Source organism: Arvicanthis niloticus, chromosome 30 (genome assembly GCF_011762505.2).
Source record: "Arvicanthis niloticus isolate mArvNil1 chromosome 30, mArvNil1.pat.X, whole genome shotgun sequence".
NCBI lineage: Eukaryota > Metazoa > Chordata > Mammalia > Rodentia > Muridae > Arvicanthis > Arvicanthis niloticus.
The window spans coordinates 16,712,525-16,732,993 of NC_133438.1; the positions used below are offsets into that span (position 1 = coordinate 16,712,525).

At 37.6% G+C, this 20,469-nt stretch overlaps 1 protein-coding gene across 2 annotated transcripts in view; it reads left to right on the forward strand.

Annotated features, from left to right (window-relative positions):
• Positions 1 to 20,469, forward strand: part of Lama2 (laminin subunit alpha 2) — a 572,138-nt gene that overhangs the window by 215,014 nt on the left and 336,655 nt on the right. For both annotated transcript variants that reach the window (XM_076927972.1, XM_076927973.1), the window contains exons 5-7: positions 14,531 to 14,710; positions 17,528 to 17,617; positions 20,042 to 20,159. In XM_076927972.1, coding sequence (XP_076784087.1) covers positions 14,531 to 14,710; positions 17,528 to 17,617; positions 20,042 to 20,159 — 388 coding nt within the window. The remainder of the gene's footprint in view (positions 1 to 14,530; positions 14,711 to 17,527; positions 17,618 to 20,041; positions 20,160 to 20,469) is intronic.

Here is a 20,469-nt window from a genome sequence, read left to right on the forward strand (position 1 = left end):
CTGAAGAATCATGGGTGAGGCACAGAGAAGAAATGAAAATAATACGCTGACACTGTCTTAGTCACATCTAGATGGAAGCGTGTCTTATGACAGAATTGGGAACAGATGCATGGAAGAGACTCATCAGCAGTGGCTTCCTGCCACTGTAAGTCTTCCAGTTGTTTCTACATGGCCAGATGTTATTTATTGAAGAGATGCTTATTGAACCGTTCATTTGTTTGATAGTGTAATTGGCTAATGTGTATAGTCAGTGAAGTCAGAATAGAATTAGGGCACATCTCAGCTACGCTTGGACATACTTGTCTAAAATCCAGTGTTTCTATTCTTTTTTATCATTTTTTTGGTTATTTCATTTATCTACATTTCAAATGTTATCCCTCTTCCAAGTTTCCCCTCCACAACCCCCCATGCCCTCTCCCACCCCTGCTTCTGAGGGTGCTTCCTCACCCACCCATTCACTCTTGCCATAGCTCCATAGGACGAAGGGGCCTCCCTCCCATTGATGCCGGATAAGGCCGTCCCTGGATCCCTGGGTCCCTCCATGTGTACTTTGTGGTTGGTGGTTTAGTCCCAGGGAGCTTTGGGGGATCTGGTTGGTTAATGTTGTTCAGCTGCATGCATCCACATCTGTATTGGTCAGGCTCTGGCAGAGCCTCTCAGGGGACAGCTATATACCACACTCCTGTCAGCAAGTGCTTCTTGGCCCAGCAGGAGTGTTTGTGTTCCTTAAAAAAGAGTAATACCTCTCAAGAAGTATTAGCAGGATTAAGATGGCATCCATCAATACATTCTAATTATGCTTTCTACTATGTGGCAATAACCAGTACTGTGTCCACATGTAAGGTCCTACTGAAATATGTAAGGGAGTGGAATGATTCTACTTTCTTAAGCTATCTCTAGTTGAGTCACACCCAAAGCAAAATTTGGAGCAATGCGAATGTCTCCAGAGAGTGAGATAGTTTCCTGCTGGTATTTTCCCTCATGTATTGCTCTGGAGTTGCTCTCCTTGGATTCCTTCCTGGCTGCAAAGATCACATAATGTATATCCCTGTATAGTCTTGGCTTGACAGCACAAAGATTTTAGCAATGACATTTGCATTTGATAAAATGTAAATGAGAAGCTCCCCAAAGAGACTGAGAAAACCTATTTTGACAAGTCTTTTTTAATCCATGCAAATATTACAAAACTGCGTAAAGAAAAACACAATGGTAAATAGAATATTTTCTAGTGAGGTCATTACTTTATTACTTTAAAAGTACCGAGAATACAATATTTAAAAGAAACTTGTGTATGTCAAGGACCTGTCAGAGTTAGGAATCAAAAGAAAAAGTGTGGTGCACATTTAGTAATGATCTTAGTACTTTTGAAATTTTCTGGCACTTAAGTGGTCAGCATCCTTCTTACACATCGTGACCAGTGGGAGTCGTATGCTCTTTCATTTAATTATGATGGATTGCAGGAAACCTGCAAGTGTGTGTTTAGATGAAAGTTAATAAAGCTCATGTTTAACAGGGGACTTAGAAACAAATGCTTTGCTGGATCGCTTTGAGCTGTTGAAACCAAGAAGACCACAAGACATACTCTGAAAAACAGAACAAAACTCAACATTGAGACTTCCTAAAACTAAAACCCCCAAAGCAGCTGAGACTTTAATTCTCTCCATGGGTTTGCTTAAAATTTAGATCTTTTGTGTGCTCTTTAGTTCTGTGGAACATAGAGATCAGTGCCCCATGAAATCTGTTTTTGTATGGAGAGGGAAAAAAAAAAGAGTCTCATCTTACTCTATTTCAAAATGAGAGGCAAAGGATATTTTCTTAACCAGCTGATAAATCATGTAAACCTTTAGGCCCAGGATTTTGACTTTCACTAAGTAACTAGAGAAGTAAGAAGAAGAGATGACAAATATTCTTTGCAGATAGCTAATTTTCTTATTATGTTTCAATTTATTAATGACAATCTATTCGACAGTGAAGAATTTGTTTAAGTATCTCATGGCAGGCAAAGCTTTCATCCAGGAAAGACAAATGCCCAAATTACAACTCGAAAGAACAGGAGAAAAACAATGTCAGTTTTAGGGCAATTGAAATAAAGTACATGTCTGGAATAAACCACCTGGTGTGGGATAGTAAAAGAAGTGTTGAGAGGAAGCTGAAGCCTAGAGTTGTCTATGGTGCAGTCATAGGTGATAAACACTTCACTAGGCTAACATCTGCCTGTAGTTTGCAAATAGGGTGTGTGAAGAGTCAGTCTTTGGCATGCCATCTTTAAATTATCACTCTCTAATCAACTCTGAAATCATCAACCATGCAGGAGTAGTTATCCCTGTTGGGGTCCCGAATGAATGAAGTGGTGTAGTACCAAAAGTTCTCTAGATTAAATGTGTAGGCTATATATTATTAAAAAAAAAATACTTCCAATTCTGCTTAAAAGGAGTTTTGAAACCCAAGGAGGAACATATGCATTTTTTACAAGCAGATTCCATTAATATTCTTTGCAGAAAATTGCTCCTTTGTCATGATACATTTAATAATTTCTCAATGATTTATTAAAGAACTGGGATTAACCAATGGAGAAGATCTTTTCTGGCTGAGTATGTCTAGGTGAATAGTTTCTAAGTTCAAATACAATTATCGTGATTTTCTAAAATCACATTTACATGCTAGTCTGAGATTTTAAAAAAATTAATATATCAAAAGAAAACTAAAGTGTAATAAAATTGACTTATATTGAAGTCATATTAATGTGATTATCAAACTAAGATGGAAGGAAATAACAGGCTAGAATTAATTATATAAAGCTTATTTAAATCAATTAAGATGCTCAGAAATAAAATAATATGAAAAATTATTAATCTTAACTTTGTTTCTGTGAAAACAGCATACTCACATTAATAGAGAAATTCCATCAACAAACCTAAGAAGTTTTTTCAGACGAAAAAATTAGTTGAATTGACTAAGTATTTGGCACTTTCACTTACTTTATTCATTCAGAAATTTTAAATTCCTTGTTTGTTTTTTTGGTTTTTTTTTTTTTTTTTTTTTTGTTGCCAGAGACTAGCCACTATGCTTTGTATTACATTACTTTAAAGATAAACTACAGAGCTTTCTAATGACTTGGGATTCACATCTAGAGAACACAGAGAAACCATCAGCAGTAACGCCTCAGGTTTAAGAGGATATTGAGAATGTGGTCCATGATGGTTTCAATCAAGCGATGGATAGCGATTGGCTACTGTATGTATTTAAAATTAAACTAATGACATTTTCAGATAAACTTGACACAGGATAAAAGAAAAAGAGGAAGTCTCTAATGATTCTAAATGATTGGTAGGAAGTAGCTAAAGGGATGGTTATTTAGTGAAACTGAGCCAAGGATGAAAAGGAGGCACTCCAGTGATTCCTACTGGGCAGCTATGTAAACGAAGAAAACAGCATTTCTGCCTTTCATGGAAGTCAGCCCTGGGGACCTAGATATGGAAGATGGCTGTATTGATGGTATGTGAAGCCATAGGCTTTGACAGAACGACTGTACAAGAAACTGAGATTAGAGAAAAAAAACATGACTTTCTGTTCTTGTACTGATGGTGAAAAGTACAGAAAATACATTTGATACATAAAGTATAAAAGTAGATATGAAGTTCCTCATGGTCTGTTCTGAATGCCTAGTCTACCTGTATAGTAGGACTTTCTTATTAGCAATAGCATGCATCCACGCGTGTGTGTCTCTGTGTGTGTGCATGTGCGTGTGTATGCATGTGTGTGTGTGTGTGTGTGTGTGTGTGTATGTGTGAACTTTAAATTTAAAAGGCAGATAAAAAGGCAGAGAATGGAGCAGCACCATGCCACTCTAATGGAAGGGACTAAAGCATAAGATGAACAACCTCATCCAAAAATGCAAACTGAAATATCCTAAAATGAGACTAATTTAATCTTAAACACAAAGCTCTCATTCTGAAGATACCTCATGAGATATACAAAAATATCCAAGATCTATAACATTTTACAATGGCGCCCTTCTGCCTGGAGACTTTCAGACTGTGTATTGTCAAGCTGAAATACTGAGAAAGTTTGAGAAGAGAAAGTCAGATGAAGTAGGATCCAAATAAGGAAAGCTTGTCATCTTAATCAATCAATACTGTAATTAATTAATTTCAGTTCCTAGTAGTAGGTCAGATGTGGTACAGGCTGAGAACTAATCATTTCAGCTAATTATGCAAAGGCTGTTGGTGACGTTTGGGAGTACTGCAGAAGGAAAGCAGCTTTTGAGCAGTGAGAGTACAAATGCCACACTGTCGCCTCTCCCTAAGCCTCATGCCCCTCCTGCCCATTCTACAAATTGTTTTTGTACATACCCTAAAGTGAAATTCTTAGGCTAAATTTTCAAAGTCATTTTTCAGAGTCTAACTCTCACAGACATGATTGTATTTATAAGTTTCGCCAACAGCTTCCATTCTTTCATGAATAAAACCTTTGCAGTGCTTCTGATTGGATAATCTCACTCCATACTTATGCTCTGATTGTTTGAAGCCCCGGGGTGCATTTACTTTCATTACATTGTGTCTATTTCATTGGCATGCACTTAGAGGTTGCTAATACAAGCTGGATTTAAAAATATTCTGGGGGCATGCCACTTTTTGAACTTCATTCCTCCCACTACTCAATGCAAAGTTTCTGATGTGTTATCAATAAACTCCAAACCTTCTTTTTATTATCCACAAAGTACCATGGCGACCTTGTTTCACTGAGAAAATTAGGAAGAGTACAAGCATTTCCAGCCATGTAAAACAGATATAATCACATAATAAAGAACTGCTCTCCAGAATAGAAACCTGGCTATTTATTTAAAAAAAAATAGCTTGAAATTTCATTTTAAAGTAAAATAAAATAAAGACAGAGAGTTCTTAGCCATCTGCAAAGATAAACATTGCATATTGTATACTTTACGTAGTAACAACCAGTCAACTGGTGAACAAAAGGTACTATTAAGTCAGCCATTTGGTAATGAAAAGAAATATCCTAATTTTTTTTTCCCATTTATTTATCTGTAAAAACTCGTTTCTGAGAAAAGTCATTTCAAACTCTGAAGGGCCAATAGATAGTTATGGTCAGATATCTTCATCTGGAATGATTTCTTGTGACAGCACAGCTGTTTACCCACCAGTATTATCTGTAATAGAAGATGTTACCGAAGGCACTAGACTTTTGGAGCTTCCCAGGACCTCAAAGCAAGGCAGAGGTGGTCTTGAAGCCTTCTAGTTTCATTGAAGCTAGATATTCTCTAGTTGTCAGTCCATAGGAAGTTAGGAGTATGCTAAACACTCCTGAAAACTTGAAGTTAGATAGTATTGTGTCAGAGGAAATATTAAATATTATGATTTACTACACATGAAGGTAGGAAAGGAAGGAAGGGAAAGAAAGAAGGATACACAGAGAGAAAGAGAAACACAGAGAGAGGGAAGGAGGGGGAGAGGGAGGGGAAGAAGAGAAGGGAAAAGGGAGAAGAGGTAGGGGAAGAAGGAGATGGAGAGGGAGACAGGAGAGAGAGAGAGAGAGAGAGAAAGAGAGAGAGAGAGAGAGAGAGAGAGAGAGAGAGAGAGAGAGAGAGAATATAAATCTCTAGTCAGTCAGTCCAAGGAATCAGCTCACATCATGAGCAAACAGCTGGCTGATTCTTTATCCCAGAAACAGCTTGGGACTAGCTATGCTCACAAGATATCTTGGCAGAGTGGCTTGGTGAACATACCAAAGCTGTGAGAACAAGTGTTCTCTTGCTGAATACTTCATGGTGCTATCATGGGGCTGACTAGCCTAAATGAGCGCATGTATACCTTTTAAAAAATGTTTGTGTGGGCTCCCGTGAAAACACCTTATCATGAGCCATCCTAGAGGAACCACTGCACTCAGAACAAAAGGATTTTAGGATCCCAGAGGTGGCCTGAGTCCCAGGAGTTCTTCCACCCAGGAGCTCAGGATCACAGGATCGTAGAGACAGCTGGACTCTGAGGAGTTCTGACACATGCAAGATAAGTGGAAATACAGGCTTCAGTGAGAGACAGTGAGTGAGGGTAGCACTAGAGTTAACCAAATGGCAAAAGACAAGCACAAGAACATAAGAAACAGAAACCAAAATTACTTGGCATCTTCAAAACCAAGTTCTCCCAACAAAGCAAGCCCTGGACACCACATCACAACGGAAAAGAAGAATTCACAATTAAAATCACTTCTCATGATAGAGGACTTTAAAAAGGACATAAATAACTCCTTTTAAAAAATACAGGAACACTGGTAAACAAGTAGGAGCCCTTAAAGAGGAAACACAAAAACCCCTTAAAGAATTGCAAGAAAGCACAAACAAACAGGTGAAGGAATTAAACAAAATCATCCAGGATCTAAAAATGGAAGTAGAAACAATAAGGAAATCTCAAAGAGAGACTACCCTGAAGATAGAAAACATAGAAAAGAGATCAGGAGTCATAGACACAAGCATCATTAACAGAATACAAGAGATAGAAGAGAAAATCTCATGTGCAGAAGATACCATGGAAAACATTGACACAACTGTCAAAGAAAATGCAAAATGCAAAAAGCTCCTAACCCAAAACATCCAGGAAATCCAGGACACAATGAGAAGACCAAACCTAAGGATAATAGATATAGATGAGAGTGAAGATTCCCAACTTAAAGGGCCAGTAAATATCTTCAACAAAATGATGAAAGAAAACTTCCCTAACCTAAAGAAAGAGATGCCCATAACATAAAAGAGGCCTACAGAACTCCAAATAAACTAGACCATAAGAGAAATTTCTCCCGTCACATAATAGTCAAACAAAAATTCACAAAACAAAGAAAAATACTAAAAGCAGTAAGGGAAAAAGGTAAAGTAACATATAGAGGCAGACCTATAAGAATTACACAGACTTCTCACCAAAGACTATACAAGCCAGAAGATCCTGGATTGATATCATACAGACCCCAATCTCAGCAATGGACAGATCATGGAATCAGAAACTAAACAGAGACACAATGAAATTAACAGAAGTTATGAACCAAATGGATTTAACAGATATCCATAGAACATTTCGTCCTAAAACAAAAGAATACACATTTTTCTCAGCACCTCATGGTGCTTTCTCCAAAATAGACCATATAATTGAAAACAGGCCTCAATGGATTTAAAAAAAAAAAAAAAGACATCAAAATAATACCTTGAATCCTATCAGATCACCATTGACTAAGGCTGGTCTTTAATAATGACAAAACAATGGAAATCCCACATACATGTTGAAACTGAACAATGTTCTACTCAATGATGACTTGGTCAAGGAAGAAATAATGAAAGAAATAAAAGACTTTTTAGAATTTAATGAAAATGAGGACACATCATACCAAAACTTGTGGGACTCCATGAAATCAGTGCTAAAAGGAAAACTCATAGCTCTAAGTGCCTACAAAAAGAAACTGGAAAGAGGATACACTAACAACTTGACAGTACACCTGAAAACTCTATAACAACAAAAAAAGCAAATACACCCAAAAGGAGTAGATGGCAGGAAATAATCAAATTCAGGGTTTAAAATCAACCAAGTAGAAACAGAAAGAACAGAAAGAACTAAACAAAGGATCAACAAAAGCAGGAGCTGGTTCTTTGAGAGAATAAACAAGATAGCTAAACTCCTAGCCAGATTAACAAGAGGGTACAGAGACAGTATTCAAATTAATAAAATCAGAACTGAAAAGGGAGACATAACAACAGAAACTGAAGAAATTCAAAAAATCATCAGATCCTACTACAAAAGCCTATACTAAACAAAACTAGAAATCTGAATGAAGTGGAAAATTTTCTAGACAGATACCAAGTACCAAAATTAAATCAGGAGCAGATAAATCATCTAAACAGTCCCATAACCCCTAAAGAAATAGCAGCAGTCATTAACAGTCTCCCCACCAAAAAAAAAAAAAAAGCCCAGACCAGATGATTTTAGTGCAGAAATTTATCAGACCTTTTAAGAAGACCTAATACCAATACTCTTCAAACTACTTCACAAAATAGAAACAGAAGGAATACTATGCAATTGTTCTATAAAGCCACAATTATACTCATACCTAAACCTCACAAAGATGGAACAAAGAAAAAAAACTTCAGACCAATCTCCCTTATGAATATTGATGCAAAAATACTCAAGAAAATTTTTGCAAACTGAATCCAAAAACACATCGACACAGTCATCCATCATGATCAAGTAGGCTTTATGCCAGGAATGCAGAGATGGTTCAATATTTGGAAAACCATCAACGTAATCCACTATATAATCAAACTCAAAGAACCACTATATAATCAAACTCAAAGAAAAAAAATGATCATTTCACTAGATGCTGAAAAAGCATTTGACAAAATTCAACATCCCTTCATGGTAAAAGTCTTGGAAAGATTAGGAATTCAAACCCATACCAAAACATAGTAAAAGCAATATACAGCAAGCCAGTAGCCAACATCAAACTAAATGGAGAGAAACTTGAAGCAATCCCACTAAAATCAGGCACTAGACAAGGCTGCCTACTCTCTTCTTAGCTATTCAATATAGTATTGGAAGTCCTAGCCAGAGCAATTAGACAACAAAAGGAAGTCAAAGGGATAAAAATAGGAAAGGAAGAAGTCAAAATTTCACTATTTGCAAATGATATGGTAGTATACTTAAGTGACCCTAAAACTTCTACCAGAGAACTCCTAAACCTGATAAACAGCTTCAGCAAAGGGGCTGGTTATTAAATCAACTCAAACAAATCAGTAGCCTTCCTCTACTTGAAGGATAAGTAGGCTGCGAAAAAAATTAGGGAAATGATACCCTTCACAATAGTCACAAATAATATAAAATACCTTGGTGTGAATCTAACCAAGCAAGTGAAAGATCTGTATGACAAGAACTTCAAGTCTCTGAAGAAAGAAATCGAAGAAGATTGCAAAAGATAGAAAGATCTCCCATGCTCATGGATAGGCAGGATTAATATAGTAAAAGTGGCCATGTTGACAAAACAATCTACAGATTATGCAATTCCCGTCAAAATTCCAAATCAATTCTTCATAGAGATAGAAAGAGCAATTTGCAAATTCATTTGGAATAACAAAAAAACCAGGATAGAGAGAACTATTCTCAACAATAAAAGAACTTCTGGGGAATCACCATCCCTGACCTCAAACTGTACTACAGAGCAATAGTGATAAAAACTGCATGGTATTGATACAGAGTCAGGCAGGAAGATCAATGGAATAGAATAGACCACCCACCTATGGTCACTTGATCTTTGACAAAGGAGCTAAAACTGTCCAGTGGAAAAAGGACAGCATTTTCAACAAATGGTGCTGGTTCAACTGGAGGTCAGCATGTAGAAGAATGCAAATAAATCCATTCTTATCTCCTTGTACAAAGCTGATGTCCAAGTGAATACAGGACCTTCACATAAAACCAGATACACTTAAACTAATAGAAGAGAAAGAGGGGAAGACCATTGAATACCTAGGCACAGGGGAAAAGTTCCTGAACAGAACACCAATGGCTTATGCTCTAAGATCAAGAATTGACAAATGGGACCTCATGGAATTGCAAAGCTTCTGTAAGGCAAAGGACACTGTCAATAGGTCAAAATGTCAACCACAGATGGGGAAAAGATTTTTGCCAATCCTACATCCAATAAAGGACTAATATCCAATATATACAAAGAACTCAAGAAATTAGACTCCATACAACCAAATAACCCTATTAAAAATGGGGTACAAAGCTAAACTAAGAATTCTCAACTGAGGAAACTTGAAGCACCTTAAGAAATGCTCAACATCCTTACTCATCAGGGAAATGCAAATCAAAACAGCCCTGAGATTTTACCTCACACTATTTAAAATGGCTAAGATCAAAATCTCAGGTGATAACAGATGCTGGCCAGGATGTGGAGAAAGAGGAACACTCCTCCATTGTTGGTGGGGATTGCAAGCTGGTATAACCACTCTGGAAATCAGTCTGGCAATTCCTCAGAAAATTGGACATAGCATTACCTGAGGAACCTGCTATACTACTCCTGGGCATATACCCAGAAGATGCTTCAACATATAACAAGGACATATGCTCCACTATGTTCATAGCAGCCTTATTTATAAGAGCCAGAAGCTGGAAAGAACCCAGATGTCCTTCGACAAAGGAATGGATTAAAAAAAAAAAATGTGGTACATTTACACAATGAAATATTACTCAGCTATTAAAAACAATTAATTTGAGAAATTCTGAGGCAAATGGATTTAACTAGAAACTATCATCCTGAGTGAGGTAACCCAATCACAAAAGAACACACATGGTATGCACTCACTGATAAGTGGATATTAGCCCAAAAGCTCACAATATCCTAAATACAACTCACAGACCACATGAAGCTCATGTACAAGGAAAAGCAAAGTGTGGATGCTTTGGTCCTTCTTAGAAGGAGTAACAAAATACTCATGGGAGCAAATATGAGACAAAGCGTGGGACAGGAACTAAAGGAGGGGCCCTCTGGAGACTGCTCTACCTGGGTATCCATCCCTTGTGCAGTCACCAAAGACAGAGCTGAGGTGCATGCCAGGCAGAGCATGCTGACAAGAGCCTGTTATAGCTGTCTCGTTAGAGGTCTGTCAGAGTCTGAAATACAGAAGTGGATGCTCACAGCTAACCATTGAACTGATCATGGGATTCCCAATGGAGGAGTTAAAGAGAAGACTGAAGGAGCTGAAAGGGTTTGCGGCCCCATGGGGAGAGCAACAATACCAACCAACCAGAGCTCCCAGGGTCTAAACTGCCAACCTTTGAGCACATAGGGAGGGACCCATGGCTCCAGCTGTATATGTAGGGGAGGATGGCATTGTCCAGCATAGGTGGGAGAGGAAGTCCTTGGTCCAGTGAAGGCTGGATGCCCCAGTGTGGGGGAATTCGAGGGTGGGGAAGTGGGAGTGTGGGTGGAGGCACATCATCATAGAAGCACAAGGAGGGGGGATGTGATAAGGGAGTTCCTGGTTGGTGGGGGGATGTGGAAAGGGGATAACATCTGAAATGTAAATAAAATATCCAATAAAAAAAACTAAAAAACAAAACAAACAAACAAAATGTTTGTGTGAGCGAGAAATTCACTGATGCCACATGTAGCACAACATGGTTCCCTATACCATCGATGTCAAGGAACCATCAAGAATACTCAGAAACCACAGTCCAACAGATTCAGTAGGTTCCCCTTTCACTTCAGACTGTTTGTGAATGGGGCAATCAAGGAAAGACAAGAAAGAAATTCAGGCACACATTCAAGAAGCAGAGTAACCTTTGGAGGGTACTAATGTTAACCTTTAAGACAGACTACTTTTAACAACTTTGTGGTTCATCTACTCTTTCTTTAAACATTTGATTGATCCCTCCTTGCACAGAAGAAACAATGTAGTTTAAAACACATTTTTGGCTACTTGGCTGGATGTAGGAACCATGGAATATTTGAGAATGCACATGATTCTCAAGCTCTCCAGCAGCAGAAGATACTCAATGTTGTGGGATTCAGCATTTTTCTAGAGCATTCTGTCTTCCTCCAGGGTGTCAATTTGATGAGCTGATTAAACACTAACTGTCAGAGTTTGATTCAGTTCACTGTAGTGTTTGGTATTTTCACTCAATATGAATTTCAGCCTAGTCTGGTGTGTGTGTGTGTGTGTGTGTGTGTGTGATCAGAATTGGTTTCTTCTCCTCGCAGTGTTTTTCCACTGTATTTTTCCAGTGTCTGAAGTAGTTTATTGGCAGTCAGTTTGTAAAATGCTCTCAGGGGTTATCTAAATGTAGAATTCTGGGATGGAAATACATATCATCGACTTGCCTGTCAAAAAATGTAATTAACACAGATGATATACTGTCTTCCAAAGCAGATGAGGATTCCAGGCTGACCTGAGTCAAGACTCTACAGTGTATACACAGACTTTACTGAGTTCTTCTCCACTGGAGTTCAAACACTCCATTCTTAATTCTCTAGTTACTTTCACACGTGTGTGTGTGTGTGTGTGTGTGTGTGTGTGTGTGTGTGTGTGTTCATGTGTGTGCATGCCTTCATTTGTAAGTGGTATGCTTAAAGCGTACTACCCAATCAATATTTTTCTACAGTTTGATTTGATTGAAATATGTATAAGTAATATGCAATCTATACAAGATGCAAAATGAACTATTAGGAGTATTTTTAATGGTTCCCTGTATCTCAGTATGTTGATATGTGATTGGTGGAACCACTCACACACTGACCAATTGTTTTCTTTCTCTTACTATATTCCAAAAAGGGTAAAAAGAATATATCCATGTGCATTCAAGCGGGTAGATCTCCCTTTGCATGGCTTTTAAAGAGGAAAACTAGATTTCTTCCATCTCCGGAAGCTGACAGGTTAAGGTCAGAGGTCAGCATAGTGTTCAATTACTATGAGACTTCTCTTCCTGGATCACATATTCTGGTCTTGTATTCTTTCTTTGTGCAAAAGAAGCTAGCATTCTGGAGTCTTCTCATTTTAATCCCCATCACCAGGACACCATCCTTATGTTCTAAATACCTCCAAAGGGCCTCCACACCTCCATGTACCAACACACCAAATCAGATTCAGCACATACATCTGAGAATGAACAATGGAAACTTTTAATCTTCTGAACATATTCAGTTCATATATATATATATATATATATATATATGTAAACAATGTCTATATTATCTACAAAGAGAAATTGCAAATTAATAGCCTGACATGTTCTCGTTCTGAAATGCATTGCCCAATCAATGTTTGAGATGTTTGTCAGTAAGCTTTACACTCATAAAAATAAGAGATGTGACCATACAAAACTAGCCTTGTCCTCGAAGAGTGTTTCCAATATTGGGTTCTTGTCAACCTAAAAATTGGAAAAAGAGTTTATCAGTATAATTTTAGTTAACATTTATCATATTATAAATGATAGAATTTTTAATTTTTTCTCATTCTATGTTCATTTGTGTTTTGCCCACATGCTTGTCTATGTGAAGGTGTCAGAAGCCCTGGAGCAAGAGATGCAGACACAGTGGGCTGCCATGTGGGTGCTGGGAACTGAATCCAGGACTTCTAGAAGATCAGACAGTGCTCTGAACTGCTGAACCATCTCTCTAGCCCCTTAAATAATAGGATTGATTCAGTTGTTGATAAGCTGGTTATATTTGTGCTTTTAAAAATAATGGTTTTATATCTCTTTTTGTCCCAATTTATTGTAAATTGTTGGGCTTTCTTTTCCTTATTGATTTAAAAACATTTTTAAAGGTACCAAGGACCCTACTTCCTTTGTTTGTGGTAGTTCTTTTTATTTGAACCTACAGTTTATCTATTCTTCTCTGTTAGATGGTCTGTTGTTTTATAGGAAAGTTGATAGGCTGCTGAGAGAGAGATACTTTCTTTTAGGGTTATAATCTCTGGTCTATAGAGCATGCTTTATAGAAGGCCTGACATGAAAGAGTTAATGGATATCACACATTGTACTTGATAAACTTAAGCATACACACACACACACACACACACACACTCACATACACACACACACATACACACACATACACACACCTTGGATGGGAAAAGAGTGGAGAGAGAACTGACGAGAGTGAGAGGAGGAACCAACAGGATCAAAATATATTGTATGGAATTCTCAAACAACTAATAATAATAAGGAAATGAAGAAAAAAGAAAACTATCTGCTCTTGAGGTGGCCCTGTGAAACCACATGAGCTTTGTGTGCATGTGGGCAAGTTCCATTAGTAGTTGGAAAATGGGCTGACAAATTGTATTTTTTTCTGATGTCAAATGTACTGTTATTTTTTGTTTTAAAAATATTACTAGTACATCCAGGTTCAATACATTTTCAGACAATCTATTTTTCTTACACTATGTAATAGCCTGTGTAAATCTTTGTCTTCTTGGTCTATCAATTACTAAAAAATAAATAAATCATAACAAAAAACAAATCTATTGAAATGTCTGAGAGCCAAGATTTATCTAGTTTCCATCAAAATTTATCATTTTTGCTCTGTATATCATCTCTGAAATACATTTCCCCATTTGTCATTAGAAGATTTCAAAATCAGACTTATTTTCAAGGCACTGTGTGTGTGTGTGGGGGGGGGGGGGGTGTCCTAGTTTTTCAAATTCAGCCTAGCATTTTCTTGCCAAGTATTTAAAAAAAGAAAAATCTATGTAACAGATTCTTAAATAATTGAGAACCCAATTTGTAGAGAACATCATAGTTGATTTAACACTTAATTTCTGGAAATGCTATGAGAGGCAAGATGACGATATGGCTTAAAGGAATACAATTACAGATATGTACAGCATCTAGTATAAGGAGTGAACAAACTGTTACATGCTCATGTATTGAAAGGCTCAGTTGCTTTACCCCACTCGGATGTGTGAACACGAGCCTGCATCTGCAATTTGGCAAACGCAGGAGGAAAAGTAAGTCTGTAAACCATTTTCTGCTTCATGTAGATTCACATTTCTTTGATCAATGGGAGACCAAGTGCTGATGACCCCTCCCCCGAACTCCTGGAATTCACCTCCGCTCGCTATATTCGCCTGAGATTTCAGCGGATCCGCACATTGAATGCCGACTTGATGATGTTCGCTCACAAAGACCCCAGAGAAATCGACCCCATTGTCACACGAAGAGTAAGTACTGAGAATCACATCGGAGCCTAAGTGGTACCATGCCCCGTGCCCATCTTCTTAACAGTCTGTCAGGGATGGAGAGAGAAATCGTCCAGTGATTTGTAGGACCATTTATCATTAGTGACTTTAGAACCTAGCAGACCCTCCTTTGTACAAATCCAAGCTCTGTGACTTATTAATTACATGGAATTTATCAAGCCTTCCAACGTTTTTCAACTTTAATTTCCTCTTTTGTAAAACGAGCACTATAGTATCTCATTCATAATCATCTTAAGAAACTACATTAGTTCCTGTCACTTTAGGTGATCTGTATTCTTACAGTTGGCTCCAAGCAGCTGAGTGTTTAAGTACAGAGCCTTTGAAATACTTTTACCATAACCCACATGAAGAAATACAGAATATATATATATATATATATATATATATATATATATATATATATATATTACACACAGCTGTTGTCCTTGCTGAAACTACATTCTAATTCAGTAGGTATAGAACAGAACTGAGGTTGACTATTCTAGAAAGTTCCAGAGATGTCAATATTGCTGGTCCAAAGACCAGGGTAACAAATGAAAAATAACAATGACTCTATTGATTATGAACCATACAACACACACACACACACACACACACAGCTCTGCCATGGGGAAAGTGATAAGAATGATTCTACACGTTTTCTTTCTTTACAGATACACTTAACAGAAGCAAACAAGGGTTTAAAGCACCCTTTCAACGGGTCTTTGACAACCAAAACTAAGGGAGTGCTTGATTTTAGTACCAAATAAACAGAAATTTGTGAATTTAATATGAGAAGAATGACCAGTCCAGCTTGTCATTCCTAATCTTGATTCTGCCCAACTCCTCCCTCTTTGCTCTATAATTTAACCATAAGTTTGTGTGGGATCTGGTCCCATATAAGCACGCTATTACAATTGTTCAAGTCAGCCTTGAATCCTAAGGCCCAGTCATGCTAAGACAGCAACTCCATTGTATTATACAACCGGAGGGCATAGACTGCAGACAAAAATCACAATCAGGTGAAACTAAACCCATAGGGAAAGCTCTTAGATCTAGATCATATGACAAGCAGACTTCTGTCACCAGAGAACCTACTGATGGCACAGCAAGCCAAGTGGGAGTTTCCCACCTTCTTCACCTGCTCTCTCATCACTGCTCAACCTACCCATGCTTAACCTCTACATCATCACAGAATAACTATTACTGGAGTCTTAATTATCTACACACAACATATGGTACATGTTGAAGTACCTTTTATTTTCCAAACTTGAAGCAATTTTACTTTGTATTATAGTTCACCAGATTGTCAATTGCTTTATGCCGAAGCAATCATTATTTCATAATACTCTTTGAATTCTTCACAGATTGAGAAAAAATCCTTTAATTTTATTTTTAGCATGAAGAAGTCTGAACAATATTGTTGTAAAATTTCTTCTTCTTTGACAAGTACATCAAGGAAAATCGATGAAAATAATTATTGTTCCATTTTATCATTTTTTTGTAGGCCTGAGTGGGGGTTGTGTTGAACATTTATTATTTATAATGGCATCAGACATGAACAGTTGAGTCAACAAATGTATATGTTTCCCAAAAGTACTCAAGTTCAGTGAATACTACATGCAAATTTAAATATATAAAATAGAATATTCCATTCCAACTTGTCATACATAAAAAGCAAAGCAATGCGTGCTTATACTTAAAATAAATTTTCTAATTTTAAAGGCATTTTCCAATAATACTCTCGAGAAAATTTGTACCTATATTATTAAATCATGCAATTAAGTAAAGAGATTTTTTTTTTTTAAGTTACCCAAATTTCTCAACATGCTCCATTAGTTCAATGTATAGGTATAACAAGTAACCTAAGATACAAAAAATATTTTACAGGATATTATACGTATATAACAAAACAAAGGGAAGATTAAAAAATAAATATATAAAATAATAAATGATTTCAGTTAGGAAACTCAGATACATGAGTTTTCCTTTACTTTTGCTAATGCTGCCTTATCTTTTTGTATATTTTTGTACTAATAGGACTTTCTTTCACTGAGATGGTTATTTGGATACTAAGTGGGAAAGTAAAAAAACTCTAGTGCTTATAAAATGTTATCCACATTAATTAAAATTTCAGTTTAGTCCAGCTCTATAATTATGAACTGTATTTTAAAAATAACTGATAGTTTAAACGACTATGACTGTGGCTCTGTGTTAATTTCAGATAGGAAAGTGGTGGTAAGACCATTTTCACATAACAAAAAGGCAAGTTCTCAATACATCAAAGTCTCACATTGCCCTCTTTTCCTTCCAAATTTCTTGTGACTCTGGATAAGAATTATATGGTTACCAGGTTTCCCTTAAAGGTATTGTTCCATTTTAAATTTATCAAGTAAAATAGGACATTCTGGCTCATAAATACTTGGGTTTCCCACAATCACAACTAAAGAGGTTGTTTTTTGTGGGGGTTGTTTGTTTGTTTTTTGAGAAGTTGTGTAAAACAACTTTGTGAAGAACTACTGTCCACAGCCCTAAGGTGAAAAATTCTGTAGCAGTGGGTTTCTGGCCTGGACACCGTAATGCCCATGAGAGAGAAATCCTGAGATGGGTATTAGCATAAATTGACACCCTTCTTTAGTATATAGATAGCAGTTACCTATACACTATACACAGACTGCTTTTTAAAAAGTCTGAAAGCAAAATGTGACACTTTAACTGACTGCCCTGCTCCTTTTCCTAGTCTTCCTGTTCTCCCCTTTCAGCAATGCTAACAATATTTCCTTCTCACTTTTTTCCCAGTATTACTATTCTGTCAAGGATATTTCGGTTGGCGGGATGTGCATCTGTTATGGTCATGCCCGGGCTTGTCCGCTTGATCCTGCAACAAATGTATGTATATTTATAGGATGCTTAGGAAAATGAAATGCCACCCTGTAAAATACTTCCGAGAGGCTTTACTGAAAGGAAACGTTGTGAATGGGTGTCAGGTCCCCACTTAGACTCTTTAACAGGAAGCCTTGCCAGGGTGAAATAGAGCTGGCAGTTAAGATGATAGACTTTGAATCCAACTGTCACTACATCAGGAAATAGATTAGTTTTCTTTTCCCATAAAGGTTCCAAAGTGGTATCTATTTTGAAGTCTTTTTAGCTATGACAGCCTGGTGCATAATGTAGCTTTTTGAGAATGGCTGCCATCAATCCAACTGTCCAGTCCTTTAACATTTTTAATCAAAAAAATCATGCAAAGAAATAAAAATTCTGTGCAGAGGTAAGCATATAGGTGTCCCAGTGACAGCAAGCTGACGTGGGAAGGGAAAATAAGAAACCAGGTGGAGAATATTCAAGCATTGCGACTGTCAAGCTGGAACAAGCTTGAAGGCTTTCGTGTAGAATTTTTCATTAATGACAATGAATGTATTGAGTGAACATAACTTCAAGAAGACAAATGAATGTGTGTTTTTCTCTTGTCATAAACAAACTGGTGAAATTCAAAATCATCAACTGTGTAGCATATGGAAGAGATATTGAATTGGAAAATGAGTGGATGTCTATAAGGCCTTGCTGGTTTCTTCCCATCTATTAAACTATACTACAAGTAACATTATACTCAAAGCTAGTTTTCTGATTAATGACTTGTGTACTGTTATCTTCTAGGAAGATGAAAGACTGTGCTGATTTTCCTGGACTAGGTTGCAGTGTAGCTTGTTCTGTGTCACCTTTGTTATCTATCAGCGTCACTGGTGAACAGTGTTTTTGAAGTATTTTTTTTTATTATCAAATCATAATTTTTACTTTTTAACACAGGGGTTATAAACACAAAAATGCAGGATGTGGGAAAGGGGATGACACAGGAGCATAGGTGTTCAGGGGGAGTACAAATATTTTTTAGAACAGAGTATCAGCTGGGTAAAAGTTTAGGGGACTGGTCACTATGACTCTGCCTATGATTCACTTGTCCTTATCTAAGTTGGTACTATCCACCACGACTGCCTATTTACAAGGTCTATGACTACTCAGGCTGGTAGATTTCCACAAAAGCTGCCTGTTTAGAATAGCTTATAGCCATCTGTTTCAGTGTTTTTCCACAGAGTCCCAAGACTTTGTGTTAGCAGGCATGTGTGTCAGGCCTAGTGCTGATTTTAGGCTTATGACTGATTTTAGGCCTTCAGTATATAAGCAGGGCTGCCCCTGACATCTCCTCCCTTCTCCAAGTATAGAAGGGCTGTGGTGATTCTAATCTTGCCAAGGCAGGGATAGAGGCCTGACCTCCAGTAATTACAGGGGACCTTGTAATGTCTCCAGTCCTCCTGTCATTGTCCAGTGATGCATGAGGGCCATACCTATCCCAATGTCTTTTTCCTGGAGAGGTGATACTTTTGACATCAACCCCTATGCAGTCAGGCTTGTCCCTCAGGGAACCCAGAAACATATTTTTAGCTTTTATTTATATTCCCTTGCAGTGCTTAGCCTTGCAGCCTAAGCAAGAATTCAGATCGCCAGACAGAGGAGGTTCTGAGTGGCCCCTCTCTGCTTGGTCTAGGGGCAGAAGTCCTCTCTTTTAGGTTGGGTGGAGATGGGATTTGGGAACACCCTGGATAGAGTAACAACCTCATCTTGAGTCTCGTGGTCCTCCATAGCTAACTTATGGTAATGTATCAGAATAGATTTTGCTATCGGATTATCTATCTGTTATTTCACAAAGTTAGTCAGCCTATTTAAGGCCCAGGGACAAAAGGAAATAAGCAAAAATAACTCAATTAATGGTTCCAAGATGGAAGGAAGTAGAGTTCACAATCATGGAGTATTGAGAGCACAAAATGCAGCCTTGGAAGGGCTGTGAATAGGTGTTAGAACACAGGGGCACATAGTTTCCTTAAGGACAGAGATTCTAAACTCCCACTTTTCCTAAGTACCTAGATACACAGTGGAGACGAAACTTGTTTTGTCACTTCTGAGACTGTTAATGAGATTTGAAGAAAGCCTCCTCGCAGTAGATATGTGCTCCAGAAAATAAAGGCTCAAAGGGTCAGAGAATGAGAAGTCAGTTTTCACCTGGGCTTCCCTGCTCTTTTTAGAATATAAACTCAGGGATTCCAGCTATGGCAGGGACCAGCCCACACTGGTGCAGGACATATGTAGTCACACAAGTACTGCCACTGTCTCCTGAACATACTGAGCAAAATTTTATATTTTAGTGCACAATCGAGAACTTTTGAATCCAATTGTCACATTCTACACCCACCTTTTAGGGACAACCTCTCTTCTGTGGTTCTGTACAACACTCAAAACCTATTCCTCTCCTTTTGCGGCTAGAAATCACGCTGTGAGTGTGAACATAACACCTGTGGGGAGAGCTGTGACAGGTGCTGCCCCGGATTCCATCAGAAACCCTGGAGAGCTGGGACCTTCCTGACCAAGACTGAGTGTGAAGGTGTGTTCCTGACATAAGAAGACAGCCCTATCATTCTGTTTGGCTAGGGACACTAGGGACATCACTGTGAGCTACCATTAATTAGGCAATCTTCTATTTCAGTTATATGTTTTAGCCAAGGCCAGAGCTAGAAAATTCACAACCTAACTATCTTAACTTTCTCGGCTTTTTTGGATTTTCATCCTAATTTGCTAAATACTTGCTCAATGCATATTAATTTATTATAAATATAAGGATTATTGGAAATACAGTAAAAACCTTGTATGCTTTTTGTCATCAGAAACACTCAGTACTATAGCATAAAACAGTG